At 40.7% G+C, this 22,381-nt stretch overlaps 2 protein-coding genes across 2 annotated transcripts in view; both read right to left on the reverse strand.

Moving 5' to 3' along the window:
* Positions 1-7,347: 7,347 nt before the first annotated feature.
* foxl3 (forkhead box L3) lies at positions 7,348-10,200 on the reverse strand. Its single transcript, XM_010905642.3, has 4 exons — positions 9,787-10,200; positions 9,157-9,258; positions 8,489-8,555; positions 7,348-8,229 (listed from the first exon to the last, which is right to left on the reverse strand). The coding sequence occupies exons 1-4, from the start codon at positions 9,927-9,929 to the stop codon at positions 7,792-7,794; spliced, it is 750 nt and encodes a 249-aa protein (XP_010903944.1). The 5' UTR covers positions 9,930-10,200; the 3' UTR covers positions 7,348-7,791.
* Positions 10,201-11,934: 1,734 nt separating this feature from the next.
* The window catches only part of fam20cb (FAM20C golgi associated secretory pathway kinase b), a 54,168-nt gene continuing 43,721 nt past the window's right edge, over positions 11,935-22,381 (reverse strand). Inside the window, exons 4-9 of the mRNA XM_010905650.4 lie at positions 22,025-22,117; positions 16,136-16,251; positions 15,390-15,570; positions 15,068-15,177; positions 14,106-14,247; positions 11,935-13,906 (exon numbers count right to left, since the gene is read on the reverse strand). Coding sequence (XP_010903952.2) covers positions 13,639-13,906; positions 14,106-14,247; positions 15,068-15,177; positions 15,390-15,570; positions 16,136-16,251; positions 22,025-22,117 — 910 coding nt within the window. The 3' untranslated portion in view covers positions 11,935-13,638. The remainder of the gene's footprint in view (positions 13,907-14,105; positions 14,248-15,067; positions 15,178-15,389; positions 15,571-16,135; positions 16,252-22,024; positions 22,118-22,381) is intronic.

Here is a 22,381-nt window from a genome sequence, read left to right on the forward strand (position 1 = left end):
CTATATTTCTGTGTGCAATCCAATAGAAAGTACACCTCTCACATTTTTTCTAATATTTGATTATATCTTTTCATGTGACAACACTGAAGAAATGACACTTTGCTACAAGTAGTGAGTGTACAGCTTGTAAAACATTGTAAATTTGCTGTCCCCTCAAAATGAAGTGTATTTGAATGAATTAGTGCCATCTGTCTCCAGACCTAAACCCTATTGAGCGTCTGTGGGGCATCCTCAAATGGAAGTTGGAGGAGCGCAAGGTCTCATCCACCAGCTCCGTGATGTCATCATGGAGTGGAAGAGGACTCCAGTGGCAACCTGTGAAGCTCTGGTGAACTCCATGCCCAAGAGGGTTAAGGCAGTGCTGGAAAATTTGGGCATGTTTCGACATTTTCACTTAGAGGTGTGCTCACTTTGGTTGCCAGCGGTTTAGACATTAAGGCTGTGTGTTGAGTTATTTTGAGGGGACAGCCAATTTACACTGTTATACAAGCTGTACACTTACTACTTTACATTGTAGCAAAGTGTCATTTCTTCAGTGTTGTCACATGAAAAGATAAAATCAAATATTTGAAAAACATTTGAGGGCTGTACTCACCTTTATGAGATATATATGTAGTATCTCTTGATATTGCTCTTTTGAACTATGATTCTCTGTCCTTGTAAAATCAAGGCAAGTATGGATATTAGCTTGCTTGGAGGTTGCGTCTAAACCGAAGCTGGAGATATTGGGAAGAGCAACTTATGTAGTGGCTATGTGTGTGTGTGTGCGGACTGCTACTGTTGTCTTGGTTTTGACATTTATTTCGGAATATTGTTTGACTCGTGCATGTGTTGACCTCCAATAAAACACTAGCAGTTGTGTTCTGCTTTCCAACTTTGTCCTTGTTTTTTTTCATACTGTTTTAGTTGTATGCTGTGCTATCTCTGGATTCTAGCCTTATAGTTCTTGTCTGATGTGTTTGTGTTTAATCTTGTTGGTTCATGATTTGATGTGTTTGCAAAGAAACTGAGGGAAAAAAGGACCTTGCTGAACAATGTGGAACAGGAGGAACTGCCAAGGCTTCTTGTTTACCGACACACACTGTACATACACCCACAGTATACTTATCTGTTGGCCCATAGGAACCCGGGACACATTTTTCTTAAGTTATCTACCTGGATTTCGTGAATTGGATTGCATTTGATATTTTCTGATATTATTTACATACCCGAGAACGCACGGTTTTGAATAGACGAGTGCCAACGAGTGCGTGAATTGTTTTCCTGTCTGTGGGCAGTGCTTGTCCAGTGTATGTCCAGTGGATGTAGCTGCTGCCTCTGATGCTCTCACTGCTGTGGAATGGGTTCTAACACAACTTTGCCATGGAGTTTTTTATTAATGTACCATTTATAATTCAGTAATATTTAGATGGGGGTGTGAACTTTTGCATGGCGCAATGTATATATACTGTGCATACAAATTGGCCTAACTTCTAATCGGATAGGGAAAAAACAGCCCCAGGCTGTTAATTACTCTACCCAACCCCCACAGACACACACGTAATATAATTTGCTTATGAATATGTACACTCACCTAAAGGATTATTAGGAACACCATACCTATATTGTTTGACCCCCTTTCGCCTTCAGAACTGCCTTAATTCCACGTGGCATTGATTCAGCAAGGTGCTGAAAGCATTCTTTAGAAATGTTGGCCCATATTGATAGGATAGCATCTTGCAGTTGATGGAGATTTGTGGGACGCACATCCAGGGCACGAAGCTCCTGTTCTACCACATCCCAAAGTTGCTCTAATGGGTTGAGATCTGGTGACTGTGGGGGCCATTTCAGTACAGTGAACTCATTGTCATGTTCAAGAAACCAATTTGAAATGATTCGAGCTTTGTGACATGGTGCATTATCCTGCTGGAAGTAGCCATCAGAGGATGGGTACATGGTGGTCATAAAGGGATGGACATGGTCAGAAACAATGCTCAGGTAGGCCGTGGCATTTAAACGATGCCCAATTGGCACTAAGGGGCCTAAAGTGTGCCAATAAAACATCCCCCACACCATTACACCACCACCACCAGCCTGCACAGTGGTAACAAGGCATGACAGATCCATGTTCTCATTCTGTTTACGCCAAATTCTGACTCTACCATCTGAATGTCTCAACAGAAATCGAGACTCATCAGACCAGACAACATTCTTCCAGTCTTCAACTGTCAATTTTGGTGAGCTCGTGCAAATTGTAGCCTCTTTTTCCTATTTGTAGTGGAGATGAGTGGTACCCAGTGGGGTCTTCTGCTGTTGCAGCCCATCCGCCTCAAGGTTGTGCGTGTTGTGGCTTCACAAATGCTTTGCTGCATACCTCGGTTGTAACAAGTGGTTATTTCAGTCAAAGTTGCTCTTCTTAAATCAGTCGGCCCATTCTCCTCTGACCTCTAGCATCAACAAGGCATTTTCGCCCACAGGACTGCCGCATACTGGATGTTTTTCCCTTTTCACACCATTCATTGTAAACCCTAGAAATGGTTGTGCGTGAAAATCCCAGTAACTGAGCAGATTGTGAAATACTCAGACCGGCCCATCTGGCACCAACAACCATGCCACACTCAAAATTGCTTAAATCAACTTTATTTCCCATTTTGACATTCAGTTTGGAGTATAGGAGATTGTCTTGACCAGGACCACACCCCTAAATGCAATGAAGCAACTGCCATGTTATTGGTTGATTAGATAATTGCATTAATGAGAAATTGAACAGGTGTTCCTAATAATCCTTTAGGTGAGTATATTATGATGATCTGTTTTTGTTGTTAACAACCTTTTTTCTGGCCAATTATGGGTAATTTGCAGAGTAAGTAGTAATTTCCTATCAACATTATTTGTTTATTTAATAATTCATTTAAAATGTACATAAATTCGTTTAAATAATCTTATAATTTCAGGCCATGGTCAGACAAAAAGGGGATTTACTTTCATGAACTCAACTAAATACATTTCAAGGAATCGGGACGATTGTGAATTCCTAACCAAAGAACAACACAATCATTTTCACATTAGATGAGTAGTATTGAGTAGGCTTCAGCATTGTCCAGTAATAGTGGTAGCACAACATTTAAGGACCCCTTGGACTCGGATGGAAATGAATAAAGAGAGTACCTAATCAATCGAAACAACTCTTAATGAAAGATCCAGTCATGATTTTTAGTGTCTGGTTGTAACAGTGTGCTGTGTCATGTACACGGTATGTATATATACATAAAAACCACCCTCTTTCAAACGTATGTCATGGGTAACTGGGGTGTGAGCCTAATTCTACTTATAGATTATGCTCATATAAACAATATATTACATATCCGGCCCAAAATGTTAGTTTAATACAATTATTTTGTTAATCACAAATGTCTAAAACTACATCTTTAAAGTATATAAGTGTGAAGGGGAGACCTTTAGGAAAGGTCAACCTTCACAATCAACAGCAATGGGCAAGCTCACAATGACTATTTGTGGTTGATATGGGACCATTAATCTCAGCAAAAGATAGTAGTACCCACTTCGATGTTACATGTAAACAGAAAAAGTACTTTTGCATGGCAATTTTTACATATTTCTTACATATGAAGTCATATATAGTGAGCAGAAAATTCGCCACAAAATGACATCCATGAAAACAAAAAAAACGCAACAACAATGAAATATCCTGCAGTAGTTCTGTTAAAAAACGATGAATTTCCCCTCCTCACGGTACATAACATTACAAGTTCCCATCTTCGTGGTGGACATCCTGTCACTCTTGTTGGTCTGGCAAAAGATTTTTGTCAACATCACATCAGATTTTTTCCCTTGCGATGCACCGGGTGGAAAATTCCCTGCCTAATTCTATTTCATTACTTATGTCATCTGGCAGGTAATTTGCAAATATAGCAGATATCACAGACATACCATGTCATAGATATTTATGGAATATACATGTATGTTTTACAGATTTTGAAAATGGAATGGATAATTTTGCATGTGATGGCTCAAACGATGAAAGACAGTTTAGAAGTTGTGAAGAGTGACAATTTCACTGAGAATTAACTCATTGGTTTTGATCAGCAAGCCATGTGCATGTAGGTAGTGTGCCTATTGTACACAACAGTACTTATTATTTTGCACAAGTGCCAAAACACATGCAATTTGCTTAAATTAATTAGACATTTTAATTAGTTTGAGCTAGAGACTAATTGTTCAGAGATTTGAAATTATTATTTTGGAAAAAAATATTCTCATTTGAGAAATAAGACAAAATGATTGAGAAAAACACAGTGGTGCTGAGAACAAAATGCTCATACCTGAAGTATGCTTCTCCACTACTGTAAGTCTGGATAAAGCATCTACTGAATGACTAAAATGTGAAATATACTCTTCCCCCTCCCTCAGTTTTAACTGTGACTTTTAACAAAACATTTAAGTCACAGTTCAATGTTTAGGCTACAAGAATTGGAAAAAAACACACATTTCGCTATAGCAGCTGAAAGACCGAGTGTCCTTTTTCACAGTGTAGGAAAAGATCACCATCACAGTACACTGTGTAGGTTGTAAACATCTGAAAAGATCACCATCACATTTCACTTTGTAGGCTGTGAGCAGCTCCTGCTGGCCAAACTGGGTGTGATCCCGAAGGTCAATTCAAACTCTGCTGGAAGGAACTGGGAACAACTACCATCAACCTGCTGAATGACTTGCAGCAAATAAGTAAACCCTTTGTGTGTGTGTCAACCAGGAGTATGGTGCATTGTGGTTGCATTGCATGTGTGTGTGCCTGGTGTGTAATGCTTCTGCCATGCAGCACAGCTGTGTCGTGGATCCAGTATGGGCATTTAGTGGAATAAAGTCTTTACAAATCACAACGAGAAGTCATGGGCTGTCATACTGTAGCCTATTCTGAACATGCCCCTAGTATTAAGTTATAACCTTCGTCATCTATCTTCTTGCCTCTCATCCATTCGGGAGAAATTTTTATGAATTGTTCCCAAAAGTTATGAACACGGAAATGTTGGTCGATATGATACGCTAGGTAGCGCGTCTGCGAGGCTGCATTCAGATGCTTTTTGAAGCAGCTTGCTGTTTACCCCTAGATGTTTTTACAGATACCGTTTTTGAAGTTGGTTTACATAACGCTGACTCTGCAACAATTACAGATTGGTGTATCAAACGTTGATTTGGACATCATGTTCTGTGCTATGGTCTTGCCAAGGCCGCTTAGAACTACATGGGTCCGGTTTAGACGTGTAAGCGGGGACACATGAAATAAGCTGGCTCTGTTGGAATTTACTCTTTGTTTTACAGCCAACTGTCCAATTGACAATAATTATATTAACCTACGAATTGCTCTTCAGTTTCTTTGAGATTAACTGAAACGAAGTACTTTTTTTTTTTTTTTTAAGTGGTACCTGTGTGGTAGACAATAAATAACAATTCCCGATGAGTGGCTACTGTGGTGCTGTAAAGTAGGACGTTCTCCCCATATTTCTCCTGCATTCTGTTTCACTTCCTACACCCTCCTGGTGTTTTTTTGTTTTGTTTTTGGTTTACCTTGCAGGGACTTCCTAAACTGACATTGATTGACATTCGGTGTTGATGTTCTCATTCAAAACACATTCAAAAACCCATTTAAAAAACGATGCCATATTCCATCCATACCCTGCCGAATCTACCTCCAGACCTTTAGACTTGTAGATGGGACTTCAAATGGCAAATGCCATGGGAGTGTGTATATGTTAGCCCTTTGTTGTCCTCAGGCTGTTTCGGCACTCTAAATTAGCTCGAAGCCTGATATCATTGCCCTGCAATCTGCATTCCATTGTAGGCCTCTGGTTCATAAGCATGCATGTCCCATACAACAATCTGCACATACCTACAGTCAACTGCTACCACAACCTCAAGGAAACCGTGGTTGTTAGTGGTGAGAAATTACACAGCCCTTCCCTCATATATAAACATGTACTGTGTTGTGTTTTCTTTTTTTCTTACAACACCCAACAACTCAACAATATTTATAATTACATTTGTAATCATAGTAGTGTTCAAATTTACGCCCAATAAGGAAAATCCAATTATAAAGCATAATGCTGTTGATGAAATGACCTATTTGTGTTTATGATTGAGATGTTATTAATGTTGCAGATCATTGCTTTCCCAATTTCCTCCTGCCCATTGCATTCATTCTGCCCTGAGCTGCACATTTCAACACTACCTGCCCAGGCATTAGCCTATACCACGAAGAGAGATCATACACCAGATTAGAAACATTTTAAGTCAATTATTTTCCCAGACGAAATGTCCTCACAATGAACTTTTTTTTTCCAGCCAGTAAGACTTAAAAATTATTGATAGCCTCACAATGCATTTAAAACATTTTCAGTGAATGTGTGAAGCAGTAAAAAAAAGATTTCCAAAGAAAAATACACCCAATGACATGAAACTTGGAATTTGAATTGAATTTGAATTTGTAATTTAATGGAGGCCATTCTCAGACACTGTGCCAGCAGCTAAAACCCATAGCAGTTGCATTCACTGACAATATAATATGTGCACTGACTTTTCCCCTGTCTTTTCTCTATGGCGTCTCAATAAAAACCCATGCAGGCCCAGAACCAGCCTCGGAGCACTTTATGCTAAGTTAATTTACCCAAATACATCCACAGCTCCACCTTACATCAACAGCTTAGTTAATGGAAACCTACTGATCCATAACAGTGTTGTAGCTAGACGTTGGCTGGAGGGCCAAGTAGGTATGAATGTTAATATCACTGATCGATCACAGGATTTGCAAGGAGGCATACACCGGTGTGTTTAATTATAATTGCATTGGGCGGGGGTTGTGGCAGTGTTGTTATGGCAGCTTAGCCCCCCTCTTGTATTTGAATAGGGTCACATTTCAGTCTCACCTTCCAAGTGTAATGCTATATTAAATGCCACTCATGTTAAGTGTGTTTTTCTGAATGATGTAGTCACAGTATAATATAAAGGTTACATTGAAAAAACGTCCCTTCAAACGAGCCAGAGAAACCCTGGAGATGATTGATATCCCTCCTCTTAGCTGGGAAGTAAATGTTAGGAGAGTAGATTTTTTTTAAATTCCTTCGTACTGTTTAGGAATAATGTATTCTAATGGAGTGTCTGGATTAAATGTGGAGTGTGTCATTCTCAGAGGAATTGAAAAGGTCATTGAGAAAGATTAGGAGGTTTGGAAAAGGCTCAAACTAGATTGATTTAACCTCATGATAATTGCCTTCAATCATAACAATTAGTGGAGATGCTCAGTACTTCACCCTGTTCATTTCTTTGACTTTTACACCAAGCGAAAACATTGGATGAATTATTACCTTTTAATCTTGATACGTTATGACGATGACAGTATCACAGGTCACAGTCCCTTCAGTTTCATTATCTGTCTCAGTCAACAGACTGTGTATTTCTGTCCTTCAAAAGGGAATATTAAATAGGTGAATAGTTAGTTTTTACAGATCCTTGTTACATACCATCCTACTTCATGAACACAGCTTTATATAAAACTTCATGCCTGTCAGACAAGGCTAAGAACACTGAACACTGTTTATGTTTCCTGTCTTCTGATGTACATTTAGAATACATAGTTACTCAGCTAGCAGCCACTGGGCAATACTAGGCCTCTGTATATTGTTTATATTGTACAAGGAGGCAGTCTGTGGATCTCTGTACTTTCTAATTCAGATTAGGACGAACAACTATCCAGTTTTTGTATCCAGTCACTGTCTCTTGTAGACAAGGTCATGACCCTCACAAGGTCCAGAAGTGCAGATTCAGGTGCTGGGGCTCCATAACATGAATGGGGAGTCCAGTTGTAAGCGGGGGTCTGAAGCCAGGCAGCGGTGGGTCAGGTGTGGAGAGGATGTAGTCAATACTAAACTTGATCTCTGGTTCCGGTTTCCCCTGCTGGTTTGGGTTGAGTGGGCCGTTAGGGTTAAGGTGACCCCGTCTGTGGGCAGGGCTGATGGCGCAGAAGGAGTCTGGGTCAGAAGGCCTGCTGGAACCTCCGTGTTGGCTGTCCACTGGGAGGAACGGCTCCCCAGGCTCCCTGAAACCCGTCTTCATGCCGCGTCGTCGCCGGCGACGCCGAAAGTTGCCGTTCTCGAATAGGTCGAGCATGGACTCGCAGCCTGTGGCAAATGTCCAGTAGTTGCCTTTCCCCTTTTCATTTCCCTCCGTACGGGGAACCTGGGACAGAGAAGGACCCCAACAAACAGGGAAGGAAGGGGAATGTTCCCGTCGTTGTCATGTTCACACTCAAATCTGAAAGCAACATCCAGTAGTGTTGCGATGCTTGAGAAATATGTATGCTGTTTGTAAAAATGTATTTGCTTACATTTCAAATTCAGTATTTGTGTAAAGGTAAATGATTCCCCTGTATAATTTGTTCGCCTATCATCTTTTTATGTATTACATATGTTACATGTTACATAATGTCTCTGTTTACCTTAATGAAGCAGCTGTTGAGAGAGAGGTTGTGTCTTATGGAATTCTGCCATGCTCTCTGGTTGGATCTGTAGTGTAGGGAACAAATTAAGTACACCAGTCTATTAAAACAGAAACTAAATGAATATATAACAAATATCTATCCACTCTTTTCGAAATTATAAAAGTTCAACAAATTGTAACATGTCCAGGGTTGTAGGGAGAACAGACAGTTGTGTTGTTGTAAGTCTAGTGTTAACCTGTAGTAACAGACAGTAGTGCTGTAGTAAGTCTAGTGTTAACCTGTATTAACAGACAGTAGTGCTGTAGTAAATCTAGTGTTAACCTGTAGTAACAGACAGTAGTGCTGTAGTAAGTCTAGTGTTAACTTGTAGTAACAGACAGTAGTGCTGTAGTAAGTCTAGTGTTAACGTGTAGGAACAGACAGTAGTGCTGTATTAAGTCTAGTGTTAACCAGTAGTAACAGACAGTAGTGCTGTAGTAAGTCTAGTGTTAACCTGTAGTAACAGACAGTAGTGCTGTAGTAAGTCTAGTGTTAACCTGTAGGAACAGACAGTAGTGCTGTATTAAGTCTAGTGTTAACCTGTAGTAACAGACAGTAGTGCTGTAGTAAGTCTAGTGTTAACCTGTAGTAACAGACAGTAGTGCTGTAGTAAGTCTAGTGTTAACCTGTAGTAAGGGAAACGTTTCATGATGAACTCGTAGATCCCTGACAGGGTGACGCGGTGCTCTGGACTCTGTTGGATGGCCATGGCTATCAGTGCTATGTAACTGGGCAGAACAAGAAAGTTGATGGAGTTTAAAGATACTTTTTATAATCAATATTTCATATTATACAATAAAGTAACAGGATTTTAATGGTATGGTTAAAGTTTATAATTCTTTATTCAGATACAGAGATTACATTTAATGTGGATGTGGTTGTAGAGATAGCACAAACATCTGTCTTTAAATGTTTAATAATTCAATATTTTCATATTTGATCAACCAGTAGAATGAAAATAACAGAAAATTAAACTCAGTCTTTCCTATGTGACACATTTAATACACATTTGGAATTAGTTCATGAAATAAAATGAATGTTTAATGATTACATAAAAAATTTAACTGACAAATTTATGTTGACATGAATAGGTTTAACAAAACAATCTGCGTAATTGTGTTAATATAAAACATTCATTTTATTTGTTAGGTCATGTAAAAAAAAAAAAATATCCCAAACTCTCCCGTTGTCCAGATGAGAAATTAGACTCTCAAACTACCAAACTTCTGAAATATTATTAGCAATAAGTACCCTACCTGTACGCAGGTCGACACATCTTCTTTTCTTCATCAGTGCTGCAGGAGGGGTACCCATCGCCATCATAGTTGAAGCAGTTATAAGGATACTGCGAGTTATCAAACATCACTACACTTCCACACTGGCTATTGGACTGCTTCATCTGATTAACACTCAAAAACGAGTTTTCAGCCACCTCTAAATTTAGACCGACAACGCCAAACACTTGTTTTCTTTACAGAGAAGGGTGTTACTCTAGTCTAGCATGCTCCACCATGCTTTCCTCATCCTGTGAAGTCGACCTCCCCTGACTAATGATTGGGTCCCTGGGAACCCCTGACTTTTCTCCTGACTGACTGCTGGTCCCCAGGTAGGCTTGCGCTGATAAGGCATGCCATGCACCAAATGACTTAGCCAGCCTATAGGCAGCTCACGCAGCCTGTCCAATTGAACGTCTGAACCTGGGGCGTGATCAACTGGTAGCCAGACCGGGCTCTGTCTCACTTTGAATGTGGGTGGTCCAACGGTATTTAGGCAGTGTTGACTTTTTGTTTTGTTTCACTTTATAGTGTAATCTATCTAACAGGACTAATCCAAAACTAACAAACAACGTCTTTACATCTCTCTCTCTTGTTCTCTCTTTTTTTCTGACTCTTTTGGTGTATGTTATGTCCAGTCCCACTCTTTTCTCCAGCCGCAGGTTTTTTTTCCTTCTCGGTCCTCGCGTTGCACTCCTTTTAGTCAAAAAGGAGTTTTGTAGATGCAATCTATAATGCTGTATAATGGCCATAAATTGTGTTTCCGTGACTAAAAGAGGGGATGTGTGTTCTGAAGGACTCCTAACAGGGCATAAGGTCTCTTCTGGCAGCTGACATAGAGCGAAGAAACAGCCTGCAGGCGCGAGTGCTATGTGTGTGGCATTCTGTGATCCAGTAGATAAATTGATGTGGCGGTCTTTTGTGTCCTTCTATCGATGCGGCCAGAACTGCAAATCTGTTTACTCCTGCTATACTTAATGGGGCCCAATGTTTTTTTTAAACATTCCCATCAATTTTAAAGTGAAAGACAAACATTTGTCCTAAAAAAATAAAAGAGTCATGGATCTTTATTTTTAACTATGTCAGTTTATTTATTTATGTGAAAAAAGTGTAGCCAGGGAAGTCTCTTGTATTTGGTGTTAGAGATTTTTTTGGTTTCAAGTTAGTGTCCTTTGGTCGGGCTCCCTCAACATAAATATAAACCATATTACAAAGATAATTGACATATTGCTCGATTCGCAAAAAATTATTCCAAACATCCCAGTACCGTAATAAATGTTCTTTAGTAACACAGTGAAATCGGTATTTGTCCACCATTTCCAGAATCAAATCACGAGTGCTGGTCAAAACAAACAAGGGAACCTCTATCATAGAATTAGAACTAGAACCAAATTCCAGAACTGTGTGTCCATATGGCTCTATCCACTGTGTTCTACAGTCCCTCCATCGGAGCAGTGCAGTGGGTACGAGAGTGGGATCAGGATCAGATAAGGAGCCCTGGCACATTCCCATGACAGTGTTTCCTGTGCCGTGCTGTCTGCGGCCATGCTGATTAGCCCAGTTAGGCCTGTAGTCCCTGTCCCTTAGATGGTTGTCTCAGGCCGTGTTCCAAACAGCCCTATTACCTTGACAGGGCTCTTTAAACCAGGACACATAGGGTGCGTGTGAAGAGTAGTGCACTGCAGAGGGAAAAGGGTGCCGTTTGTGGGGTTTTCTCAGACTGGGCTTCCTCCATTCACGTCCCCTGGATGCATTTCTAAACCATGGCGGAGGCTGTTCCGGAGGCGGTGAGGGGCTAGGGAAAGTTTATCAAAACAAAGACACTGTAAACTATAAACATGTTAATGTCGGGCCGCTGAGGGCCGTTTGCATACGAGCTGTAGAAGACCAATAGAGTGTTACTGCACTCAGACATCGTTTCATTTCATCGTTTCACTTGATTGATGCTTAAAGGCTACTGCTCGGGAAGTGTGGTCTGGATGCGCTGACAAATAGCAAAGATATTACATTTTCTGTCGGGGTCAAAGGATCACAATTTAGTTGGTTCCCTGTGGGTTATCCATCGTATGTCCTCAATGGATAAATGTTTCTATCGTTGAGATAGGCTAACTGATCAAGTTAAATGACATGTTTTAAATGCACATTTTGTTTTATTGCACCTTTACCACCTTGCAAACAAAACTCCACAGATACAATTAACTGAAAAAACAAGCATTTTAGTTGCAGTCAGAACCATGTTACATGTTTTCCAGACCTGGGCCCATACCGAGCCCACTGAAACAACCAGAAAAACATACATCCTGGGTTGGATGGATGAATGGAATAAACAACTTTTGTACAGCTTCTGATCAGGAAATAAGATGTTCCCGTAATTACCCTTTCAGTCATGATCTCAAACATTCAAGTATTTCTATCATTTCACAGGCACTAGGTTTATCTACTTTATTATGTTTCAGTCACTGAAATGTAATCTCCAGCAAAGCTGAACCTCTTCTGGAAAGTAGAGAAATGTACAGACTGCAGTACTGTATCTGTAGACAACACTGACATCATACATCACTAAAGGAATAATCATCCTATAAAACCAGTGTCACATTTGGCTTCATAGTACCATAATTAAAGACATTTTAAATTCATCCTCAAATTAATAGAATAATCTACAAGCAGAAAGACTTAAAAGTACAATGGATGATATGCGGTAGTAGGAATCATTTCAAAGATGCTGAATTGTTGTAATAAAATCTTAGGTTTGAGTAGACTTTTCAATTCTTTTTCTAAAAGAGTCTCTTGCCTGTTTTTATGGGTCTGTGAATTTTGATACAGCTTTGGTCTGATGTATTGTTTTGATAATTCAAATGAGACAGAATTTGGACTGTACCCTGGTTTGGTTTAAAACCGTTCAAACAGAATCTGCAAGTAATTGCATTAATACTGAATTCTTTATGGTAAGGTTAAATTCTGAGGAAAGGGACATGTAGACACACTGGTGCTGCCCTCTACATGACCAACTTAGAACTGCACATCTGTCGAGCTTTAATATAAGGCCTCTTGACCTCTAAGTCCTTTCAATACAAAGATTAAGTGGGTTCAACACAGGGTTATGGTCAATTCTAGTACAATTATCAAAAAGTGAACTAAACTCAAATAAAAATTCTAAAAACAATCCTTACTGAAAAGTGTTGAAGATCATTTGGATTTTAGTTTACTTCCTGAAAAGGAATTGAAATGGAATTGACCCTTAACCTGGTGCAATGTATTATTTATTTTTAACAATAAATATAAAATGCAATAAATATTCTCAGCAAAAGTGGCATTTAAAAGACAAAAAGCAGAAGAAAAAAAAGACATTTTGCAGTAAACCAGCACTCCAATCAAATATCTTTTAAATGAAACACAGACATGAAACATAAAAGAGCAACAGAAGTAAAATATTTTGCAATACATATTTTTATCATTAAGACACAGATACAATCTGCGTCAACATTAAGGTTTCACTGGCCTGTGACAGGCCCCAACAACGTGTAGAAACACACATAATCCAGGTGACAACAGAAGATACCAGTCTTAGAATTCACTGAATTCAAAAATGTCTTCTGAACAAGACAAGTGCTTCTCGCTGTGCTGGCCGATCAGTCGATCATTTGATTGGTAGGGGGTATATAATAACTGATTTAAGGGGCCTATGGTGACAGCTGTCCATACCCTTTCAGTCCTGATCAATATGGTCCAGTCAAATCCAGTTGAGTCCAGTTCAGTCCAATCCACCATAGTTATGGCTGGTTCAATCCGGTCCAATCCAGTCTGGTCCATTTCTGAATTTTGCAGGCTTCCCAGCTACCTCTCCCTGGAGGACGTGTTCATATGCCCTGCCTCCCTTTCCCCTGTCAGATCATCCTCCACAACATTGCCATAGCCCTCTTTCTCTATGCAGTCTGCCAAGACGTTGAGCGTGTAGCGTAGGCGTCTGTCCATAGCCTCCAGGTGTGGCTGAATAAGGACCGGCGTCAGTTTGTCCCTCAGCAGCGACTCAGACATCAGACTACTAAGCTGGTACTCCTCCTTAGCCAGCAGCTGCAGACGCAAGTGTGTCGACTTCTTCACTCTAAAAGAAAAAGAGAATTGATGATCTTATCAGCTTATTAATTCTGTATTATTACAACATCAGATAAAGTCATCAACTCACTCGAGTGTGTGGCTATCGCCGCTGTCATTTCATGTGAATCCTATTGATGTACGCATGACCATTGACAGACCCCCCCCCCCCCCACCCAAAAAAGGTGAAAATGATCAGAGTGACTAACCTGCAACACTGGCTTAAAGGCACCAGAATGGACACCTCGTCGTGGGAGTGTTTTCCAAACCCTCTCCCATTGTCCAGATGGATGATAAAGCTGTCATTCCCAAACTTCTCAAACGTCTCATAGTGATGACGGTCCATGTTGCCTAAGGAGACATTTCAGAAAGCAAGACATGTATTCGTTTTTTCAGAGTGAATGCAGTCACTATCCTTGATAGATACGAGCAAAGAAAGCCTGAATTAACTCAACACATAAAATTAATGGGCTATAGTGTCATTTTGTTTGATTTTATTTCTATGATTCTTAGGGTGCAAATCTGTTTAAAAATCTTTCTGAGAAAAAAATACATTACTCAAATTTAAGTTATGGTGAAGAGTATCAGGCACGATGAAGGGGGCCAGTCATGGTTAAGAGTACCAGTCATGATAAAGGGGGCCCGTCATGGTGAAAGGGGCCAGTCATGATGAAGGGGGCCAGTCGTTTTAAAGGGGGCCAGTCATGGTGAAGGAGGCCATTGATGGTAAATGGAGCCAGTCACTTTAACGGGAGCTAGTCATGTTAAAGGGAGCCAGTCATGTTAAAGGGGGCCAGTCACGTTAAAGGGGGCCAGTCATGGCGAAGGGGTCCAGTCACGATAAAGGGGGCCAGTCACGTTAAAGGGGGCCAGTCACGTTAAAGGGGGCCAGTCACGGTGAAGGGGGCCAGTCATGGTAAAGGGGGCCAGTCATGGTGAAGGGGGCCAGTCATGGTGAAGGGACCCAGTCATGGTATTGGGTACCAGTCATGGTGAAGGGGGCCAGTCATGATAAAGGGGTCCAGTCATGGTGAAGGAGGCCAGTCATGGTAAAAAGAACCAGTCACGAGTGAAGGGGGCCAGTCATGGTATTGGGGGCTAGTCATGGTAAAGGGGGCCAGTCAGGTTGAAGGGGATTGTATGTTATTGTGAGTGAGAAGTATTTGCTCACCCATGAGGAAGTCAAAGATGGTCATATCCATGATGTCCAGTAGACGGGTGCCACTGTCGTAGGGTGGGGTCTGTTTCACCTCCTCACAATAGTCAGGGTCCACCTCCCACCTGTTGAAACAGAATAACACAGAGGAAGTAATTAGAAGCCTTTTCGGGTTGTAACCTCACATGTCTTTCTATTTGTATTACAACAACAATATGGAACTTTCCACAGGTGTAAACTATTTTCATCTCTAAATAAGGATGTCAGTTAGATGCATTTCTTTAATAAAAATGCATTCTATATTTTATTTTTGATGGGTAAAGTAATGGCTTCTTACTCCGCTTTCTTGCGCTTGTGGTAGGATCTTCTCCAGGGGTTCCTCCAGGTTTTGCGTTTGGCCAGGGCCAGGTCTGGGAGGAAGGCAGCCAGAGAACCCTCAATCTGGTCCGGTTTACCACACAGAGCATGCTCAGTAGAGCAGTAGTATGAACACTCCCCGTAGAAACAGATGTTATTGGCTGGGAAATCAAATAGCTTTGTTAGTGATTTTGATTGGTCAGCACTATCTGCTGTCCGTTGAAATGCAGTTGACATAAAAGTTGTGTCGCACAGGAGTTAGCTTCCTGGGCCAGTTTCTAAGCATGTACGTAGGCTACAGCTGACTATATTACAGACATACGTCAGGTCTTTCAGTTTATTCATGATATACACTGTCGGGGTCAAAGAATCACATACATAATATGATATAGATGCCTGACTGAACTGTTGACCTCAGTGGCGTGCCCAAAAAAGCAGAAGCTATGATATTCAGCGGAAATGGAAAGTGAGCCTGTGAAGTGACCACAACAGTCCTTAATTCCGAATCCACATTTATTTGATTGGTTGAATTTTGCAGAAAACAACTTTCCCAGAAATGGTTTTCCTTAAGGGTATAACCATTAATGTGGAAATAGCATCACTGGTGTTCCTCTTAACGTCTGCAACATTATGCTACTGTATAGTCCACACAATGACACAGAAACATCGGCTCAAGGAACACCGTCGGCTCAAGGGACCGAGGTTTCAGAATGTCGGTTGCAGTACCAGGTGATATGAAGAAGGTTCTCCACAGCTTCTTGTCTCTGGTCACATCTCTGATCTCCTTAGTCATATTCAGCAGTCTACCAGCCACAGGTGGGACACGACGGAAGTCCAGTATCCTGCAAGAAAGACCAGACATTATAATTATGAATGAGAAACACCATGAAAACTAGTTCCCTGTGCCCCATGAAACCATGTTTCTTATTCTATTATCCTAAAGGTTGGGTGCACTTTAGTGTCTTTATACCACCACCAGAGGGAGCTGTGACCTAAGGAAGAACATGATTCCAATGGGTACAGTACAACCTGGGACATCACAGTCAGGGTCAATTTGGTATTTTGGAATTTAATTAAATTCCAACAATACAGCTGAATTGTATTTAAATTGGCCACACCCCCACAGGAAGCTGACTTTGAATTACATTTGAATTGAACTGAAAGGAATAGGACGGTTGCTGCTGGAGATGAGACTCTCTTCTCAGTCAGCGCACCTGGTAAAATAAGGGTACAAAAATATTCTGCTGTAACAAGAAACATTTTGTTAAATTCTTATTCATTCAACACATCTTTTCAAATGGATTTAGCAATTTAGCATTCACAAAAAAATACTATTCAAATATTTATTTATAGATGAAACATTTCTAGCGTTATTTTTCTTTGTTATGAGCTATTACATTGATCCCTTTCATGCTTCAGTGTTTGTATTCAAACCATTTTTTCAAAGTTAAAAACATTAAGTGGAAATTATGAATTATCATAAGCAACCTACAACATGACCTTAGAATTTTTCCAGACCACTGTAGTTATTGATTTCTTCTTTTTTAATATAATATTTGTCATCATAAATAGTATTCTTTACTGTACATACTGTCAGAATAACAATTAATATGATGTAGAACAAGAAACCCATTTCAGTTGAATTCTTCTGCCTTTACATTAATATTACAATCAGCTGTTTAGCAGAGTTTAGTAGTGAGTGCATACATTTTCAGTAAGACTTTATGCTTTCGAATGTTCAAACTGCAGATGTTTTAAAGGTTACAGATTTACAGACTATCAATAACATTTAAATTAACTATTTACAATTCTAACATTATCCTTAACTTTAAACCTCATCTTATCCCTAACCTCAACCATTATGCTAACACTTTTCCAAAACTAACTCTAACTTTGCAATGATAATGATCTAACATGCTTGGTTTTAATGTCCTCCTCTACAACAGCTGTAGTGCTAATGTACTTTATGTGTATTCTACTATAGTGTAGTTTGGGAAGGAGACAAGTATTCAAAGATCATCTGTGAGAGATGGAGATGTGGCTCTATGGATGATTCATTTGTGTGTCCGCCCAGGTGTGTGGACATGTGTGCATAGAATATTTGAGTTTGTGGGGGCAGGTATGTACAGCGCACTCCAGATATATTGGCAAACTTGGTAAAGATGAGTGACAAAGGCTATACATTTTTTAAAATTATTGTTTATCAGTTGATCTTACAGTCAAAATATGAGAATATTTTTCCAAAGATTATTATTTTTTATAACATGTCACTAATTTTTTTAATTCTTATTAACCAAATCTATCCCATTGACAGATAGTATTTATCTGAGTCATTAGGAACTCTGAAGTGATCATCCATGACTTGCTGTATAACTAGGGTGTAAATAAAAGGTGAGACACATGCCAAACTCTGTTATTCATTCATCATTTATTACCTATAAAAAGGTTTTTGACCTTGATAAATTACACAGTGGCCATAAAAACAATAGCTACATGCCTGAAATTACCCATTTTCACTGAAGTAATAAGTTTAAATCAACAGAAGCTGTGATAAACCTGCCCAAGCATATTATGCCACCATGCACAGTGCAGAGGATGGTTCCAGACAAATTCACAATTCTTCATGGATCACTGTAGGAGAATATCAGAAGATGGTTGAATCTCGGGGTCTCCAAAAATATAATAAGATGTGGATGTCAGAAGAAAGTATTTACTCTCAAGACGTAAATGTACTTTATATTTGCGCAACATCAGTGGAACTTTCATTGGAACTGCTAGAATCCTAACTAGAACTACATTTCAACACTTTACTCCAGTACTAGCCTCTTTATACTGGCTGCCTGTTAGGGTTAGGGCTGATTTTAAGGTTTATTTGTTAACCTATAAATCAATACATGGACTTGCTCCTACTTACCTCGCTGAAATGATCCAGCCATACATACCTACACGTAACCTTAGATCGCAAGATGCAGGCCTTTTAATTGCACCTAGAATTTCTAAACAAACAGCCGGATGCAGGGCCTTCTCTCATAGAGATCCTCTACTGTGGAATGATTTGCCAATTAAGGTTACATATGCAGACTCAGTGCAAACTTTCAAGTGTCTACTAAAGACTCATCTCTTCAGCATGGTCTATGATTAAGTGTAGTCTGGCCCAGGGGTACCACCTCCGGAGTACCAGGCTTGAAAGACTTGTTGCTGTCCCTGTCCAAATTCCTCCTGGTTGTGTAGCAGATCTAGACAATACCTGACGATTTCAGCTGCTACTCTGCTGACCCCCCCACCCCTCTGTGTTGTCCCTGTCCTTGTCCATCTGGTCATGCTTCCGACCTGGACTAGGTTTAAGTAGACTCTGGACTCAACCCACATGCATTTACTAATTCTTACATTTTGAACTCTTAATATGTTCACCCGGCACAGCCAGAAGAGGAGTGGTCACCCCTCTGAGCCTGGGTCCTCTCTAGGTTTCTTCCTAAATTTAGGCCTTCTTAGGGAGTTTTTCTTAGCCCCTGAAATTCAACACTATTGTTGTTTGCTCCTTGGGGTTTAAGGCTGGGTGTTTTGTAAAAGCACTTTGTGACAACTGCTGATGAAAAAAGGCCTTTTAAATACATTTGATTTATTGATTGAACTGAGTTCTATACTCTGATGATACAAACATTGAGCTTTCTGGAAACAAACATTAGAGGTGGGTTTGGTGGGAAAGAGGGATGAAAGCAGAAATGAATCCTCACTCTGAAGTGTGGTGGTGGATCGGTGATGTTGTGGGGCTGTTTTCCCTCCAAAGGTACTGGGTACCTGGTTAGGATTGATAGTCTGTCAACTACCCAGAGATTTTAGACCAACATCTGTCCACCTCTGCCAGGAGGCTAAAACTGGGTTTTCAAAGGATATTTCAGCAGGACAGTAATCCAAAGAATTCTTCCAGATCCAGGCTAAAATGGCTCACTGACTCTAGAGTGTCTCTCCCGCCCCTCCCAGCACTGTCATGCTTCTCTCTGTGCTCCAAACTCATTTCATGCATGTATAACCTTTTGAGAAACATATACAACTATTTACCACTGACACTGAAATATTAATGCCTTGAAATGCCTAGAGAGAGAGTGACCTGTATTTTCCTCCCTTTAGCTGTCAGCTGTTACTGTGCCATATCACACTGCTTTATAAGGGGATCTGCTATGTCACACTGCCTTACAGGGGATCTGCCATGGCACACTGCTTTATAGGGGATCTGCTATGTCACATTGCCTTCTAGGGGATCTGCTATGTCACACTACCTTATAGGGGATCTGCCATGTCGCACTGCCTTATAAGGGATCTGCCATGGAAACAGGGACACAGTGCTGGATTCAATTTCCCTCCTTGTCACTCACTGCACTTATACTTCTCTTTTCCCCCTGTCCTTCTTCTCCTCTCGTCTTTGTTCTCCTCCCTCAATCCCACATCATTTCAAAGGACACAGAGACCACATTTTAGACAGACATTTCCCCTTTTAATCCAATCAGATGATTAACGGCGCGTAGAGTCCTGCTTAAAATCTTCCGGTGTGTGTGCCGTGTAAGTGCATGTGTGAATGTGTATGTGTGCGTGTGTGCGCGTGCGCGTGTCTTGGTGGGTGGGTGTGGTTGTGTGTCCGGGTGGGTGAGTGGGTGGGTTGCTGTGGCCTGCTAGGAGAGGAGTCAGAACACCCCGAGCCTCAACAGGCCGATGCTTTCTTTCATTTAGACCAGAAACCAAATGCGAAAAATTAAACGGCTGCTTTTGGCTAACCATCGTCCCAGCCTGGCTTATATTTAGAACGGGAGCTTTTCATGCCTTTGGTTTCCTCTCTTCCTAACCCACAATGCATACCTAAATGTGTTTGTGTGTTTTGTGTGTGTGTGTGTGGGTGTTATGTCATGTGTGTGTTGGTGTTACGTTTTGTGGGGGTGTGTTTTGTGCGGATGTTATGGTGTGTGTGTGTGTGTGCCAGCTAGGTCTAGTGGCAGACCAGATGTTTGGCAGACTGTCTGCTAATGCTGCTGCTGACTGGTGATATTGTGCCTCCTCACAGCCACACCCAGATGTCTTCTCCGTGCAGATCCTGAGATGGCTGTATTTTGTGTCAGGACAACACCTATTAATGGAATTCAGTTGAGGCCCAACATGATCACCACATGAGCTGACTGTGAGTGCCGAGTCTCGGGGTGCAGGTCCGGTCCCAGTGCCAGGACAAGCAAAGTCCTGCTTTGTGGAAAGATTTGCGGGAAGGCGTCCGACTACAAAGGACACAGTATTAACGAACGGACCGTGTTTTCTCCTGTGATCGGTGACGCGTTTTCAACTGGCGGTCGTGAATCCCGGCGAAAGCTAGTGCAGCCACGGCAGACAGACAGAGACACAGCAATGGAAACAGACTGACGGACAGATTGACAGAGCTAAAGACAGTCAAAGACGGGTGGCTGGGTTCGCTATGACTGCGTCATCCACGACATCCTTTTCCCATACAGTTCACAACTTCTGACCAGAGCCCCGAGGCCTGCTGTTCCGGCTGTTACAGGCTCAGCCCCAAATGGCAGCCCACTTCCTCCTTAGGGTGCCATAAGACCCTGGTGAATAGTAGTGCGCTTTAAAGGAAACAGGCTGTCACTTGGGCATCAGCCTGACAGCAGGAAGGAAGGCAGATTTGACTACAAAGGATATAATATTAATGAACTGAAAGGAAACTATGAACCCTCCGCGTCTCTGCAATAAGCCAGTGTGTTTCTATGACTCATGGGTTCCTTTTAGCCTCGATAAAATAGAACTCTATTCCAATCTTATGCACTTTAATTTCAAGCGTATCCTGACCTTTAACTTAAAGATGAGGTTATTAGTTTTGTTTGGATTGAAGAAAGAGGTGTAGTGTAGATATGTCTACTGATACGCTGTATATTAACTTTATTTCACCTTAATTCTGGTACTTTAAATGCAATGAAACTATGACTAAGGTTGGCCCAACCTGCCGATTCCAAGTGAAACAACATCTTTCTTCAAGATAGCAATAACTGCATTCTCCATTCACTGTCATTCACAAATTCATAAGAGCTTGTGCCAAGTGAGATAAGTGAGTATTCTGTTTATATAAGATATTAATTAAACACATTTTGTTTTATTTAACTGTATGGTTGCAGGTAATAAAAGTGAAACTAGTCACATGGGAATTAACTGAATCATATCAACTTTCCCACATTTAAAATGTTCAGAATGAATCAAAACACCATGTTTTTGTTATGAAGGCTATCCAAATCATAAAAAAAATTAAAAGATTATTCATGAATCCTTTCCTAACCCTATGTCTGTATTTAGATATATTTATTTAATTGGCCGCTCATAATCTGAACCTGTTGTCTGCAGATATTATACTTCTTCATTTTTTTTACATTGTATGTTGAAGGATGTCTTTCAAACTCTATTGAATAAAAAATTTTTGCAGCAAGTGGGAGGGTTTTTAGTGGTTCAGCACGTGTGAGGAAACCATGCCACCAGACACTATTATGCACATGTGGAGGGTATACACACACACACACTCACACACACACACACACACAGAAGATTGCTTTGTGTGAGGTACAGGTGGTGTGTGTTTTAATTTACCTGTCCAGGTGAAAGGCCGCGATCTCAGCATTGTGTCTCTCAAAGTCCGAGAAGTAGAAGAAGTCAGGGGGCGTCTCCTGCTCTCGAGTCTGCCTGCAGGGGAAAACACAGAGGTCAGGGGTTACAACACTGTGCTCTTTCACCCTAACAAAAGAAAATTGATCAGATTCAGATTCAGAATCAATAAATCAAAGTAGAGCCATAAACTGATCTAAGATGCACATTAGACCAGTGTCAAGGCTGATAGAATTTCTGTACTAAGGACGCCGTCTGACACAGAATCAAGGCCCTCTCTGAAGCACTAACTGAAGCAAAGCCACAACTGAAGCTTTGAGGGTGCATTGTGGCTTTGTGTTT

Source organism: Esox lucius, chromosome 5, assembly GCF_011004845.1.
Source record: "Esox lucius isolate fEsoLuc1 chromosome 5, fEsoLuc1.pri, whole genome shotgun sequence".
NCBI lineage: Eukaryota > Metazoa > Chordata > Actinopteri > Esociformes > Esocidae > Esox > Esox lucius.

Excerpts from the sequence above, each read along its gene's own strand:
- foxl3 (XM_010905642.3), bottom strand. The coding sequence starts at position 9,929 with ATGAAGCAGTCCAATAGCCAGTGTGGAAGTGTAGTGATGTTTGATAAC. Across the intron at positions 9,259-9,786 it reads ATGTGTCGACCTGCGTACAG|TTACATAGCACTGATAGCCA; the intron begins GTAGGGTACTTA and ends TGTTCTGCCCAG. Across the intron at positions 8,556-9,156 it reads AAACGTTTCCCTTACTACAG|ATCCAACCAGAGAGCATGGC; the intron begins GTTAACACTAGA and ends CCTACACTACAG.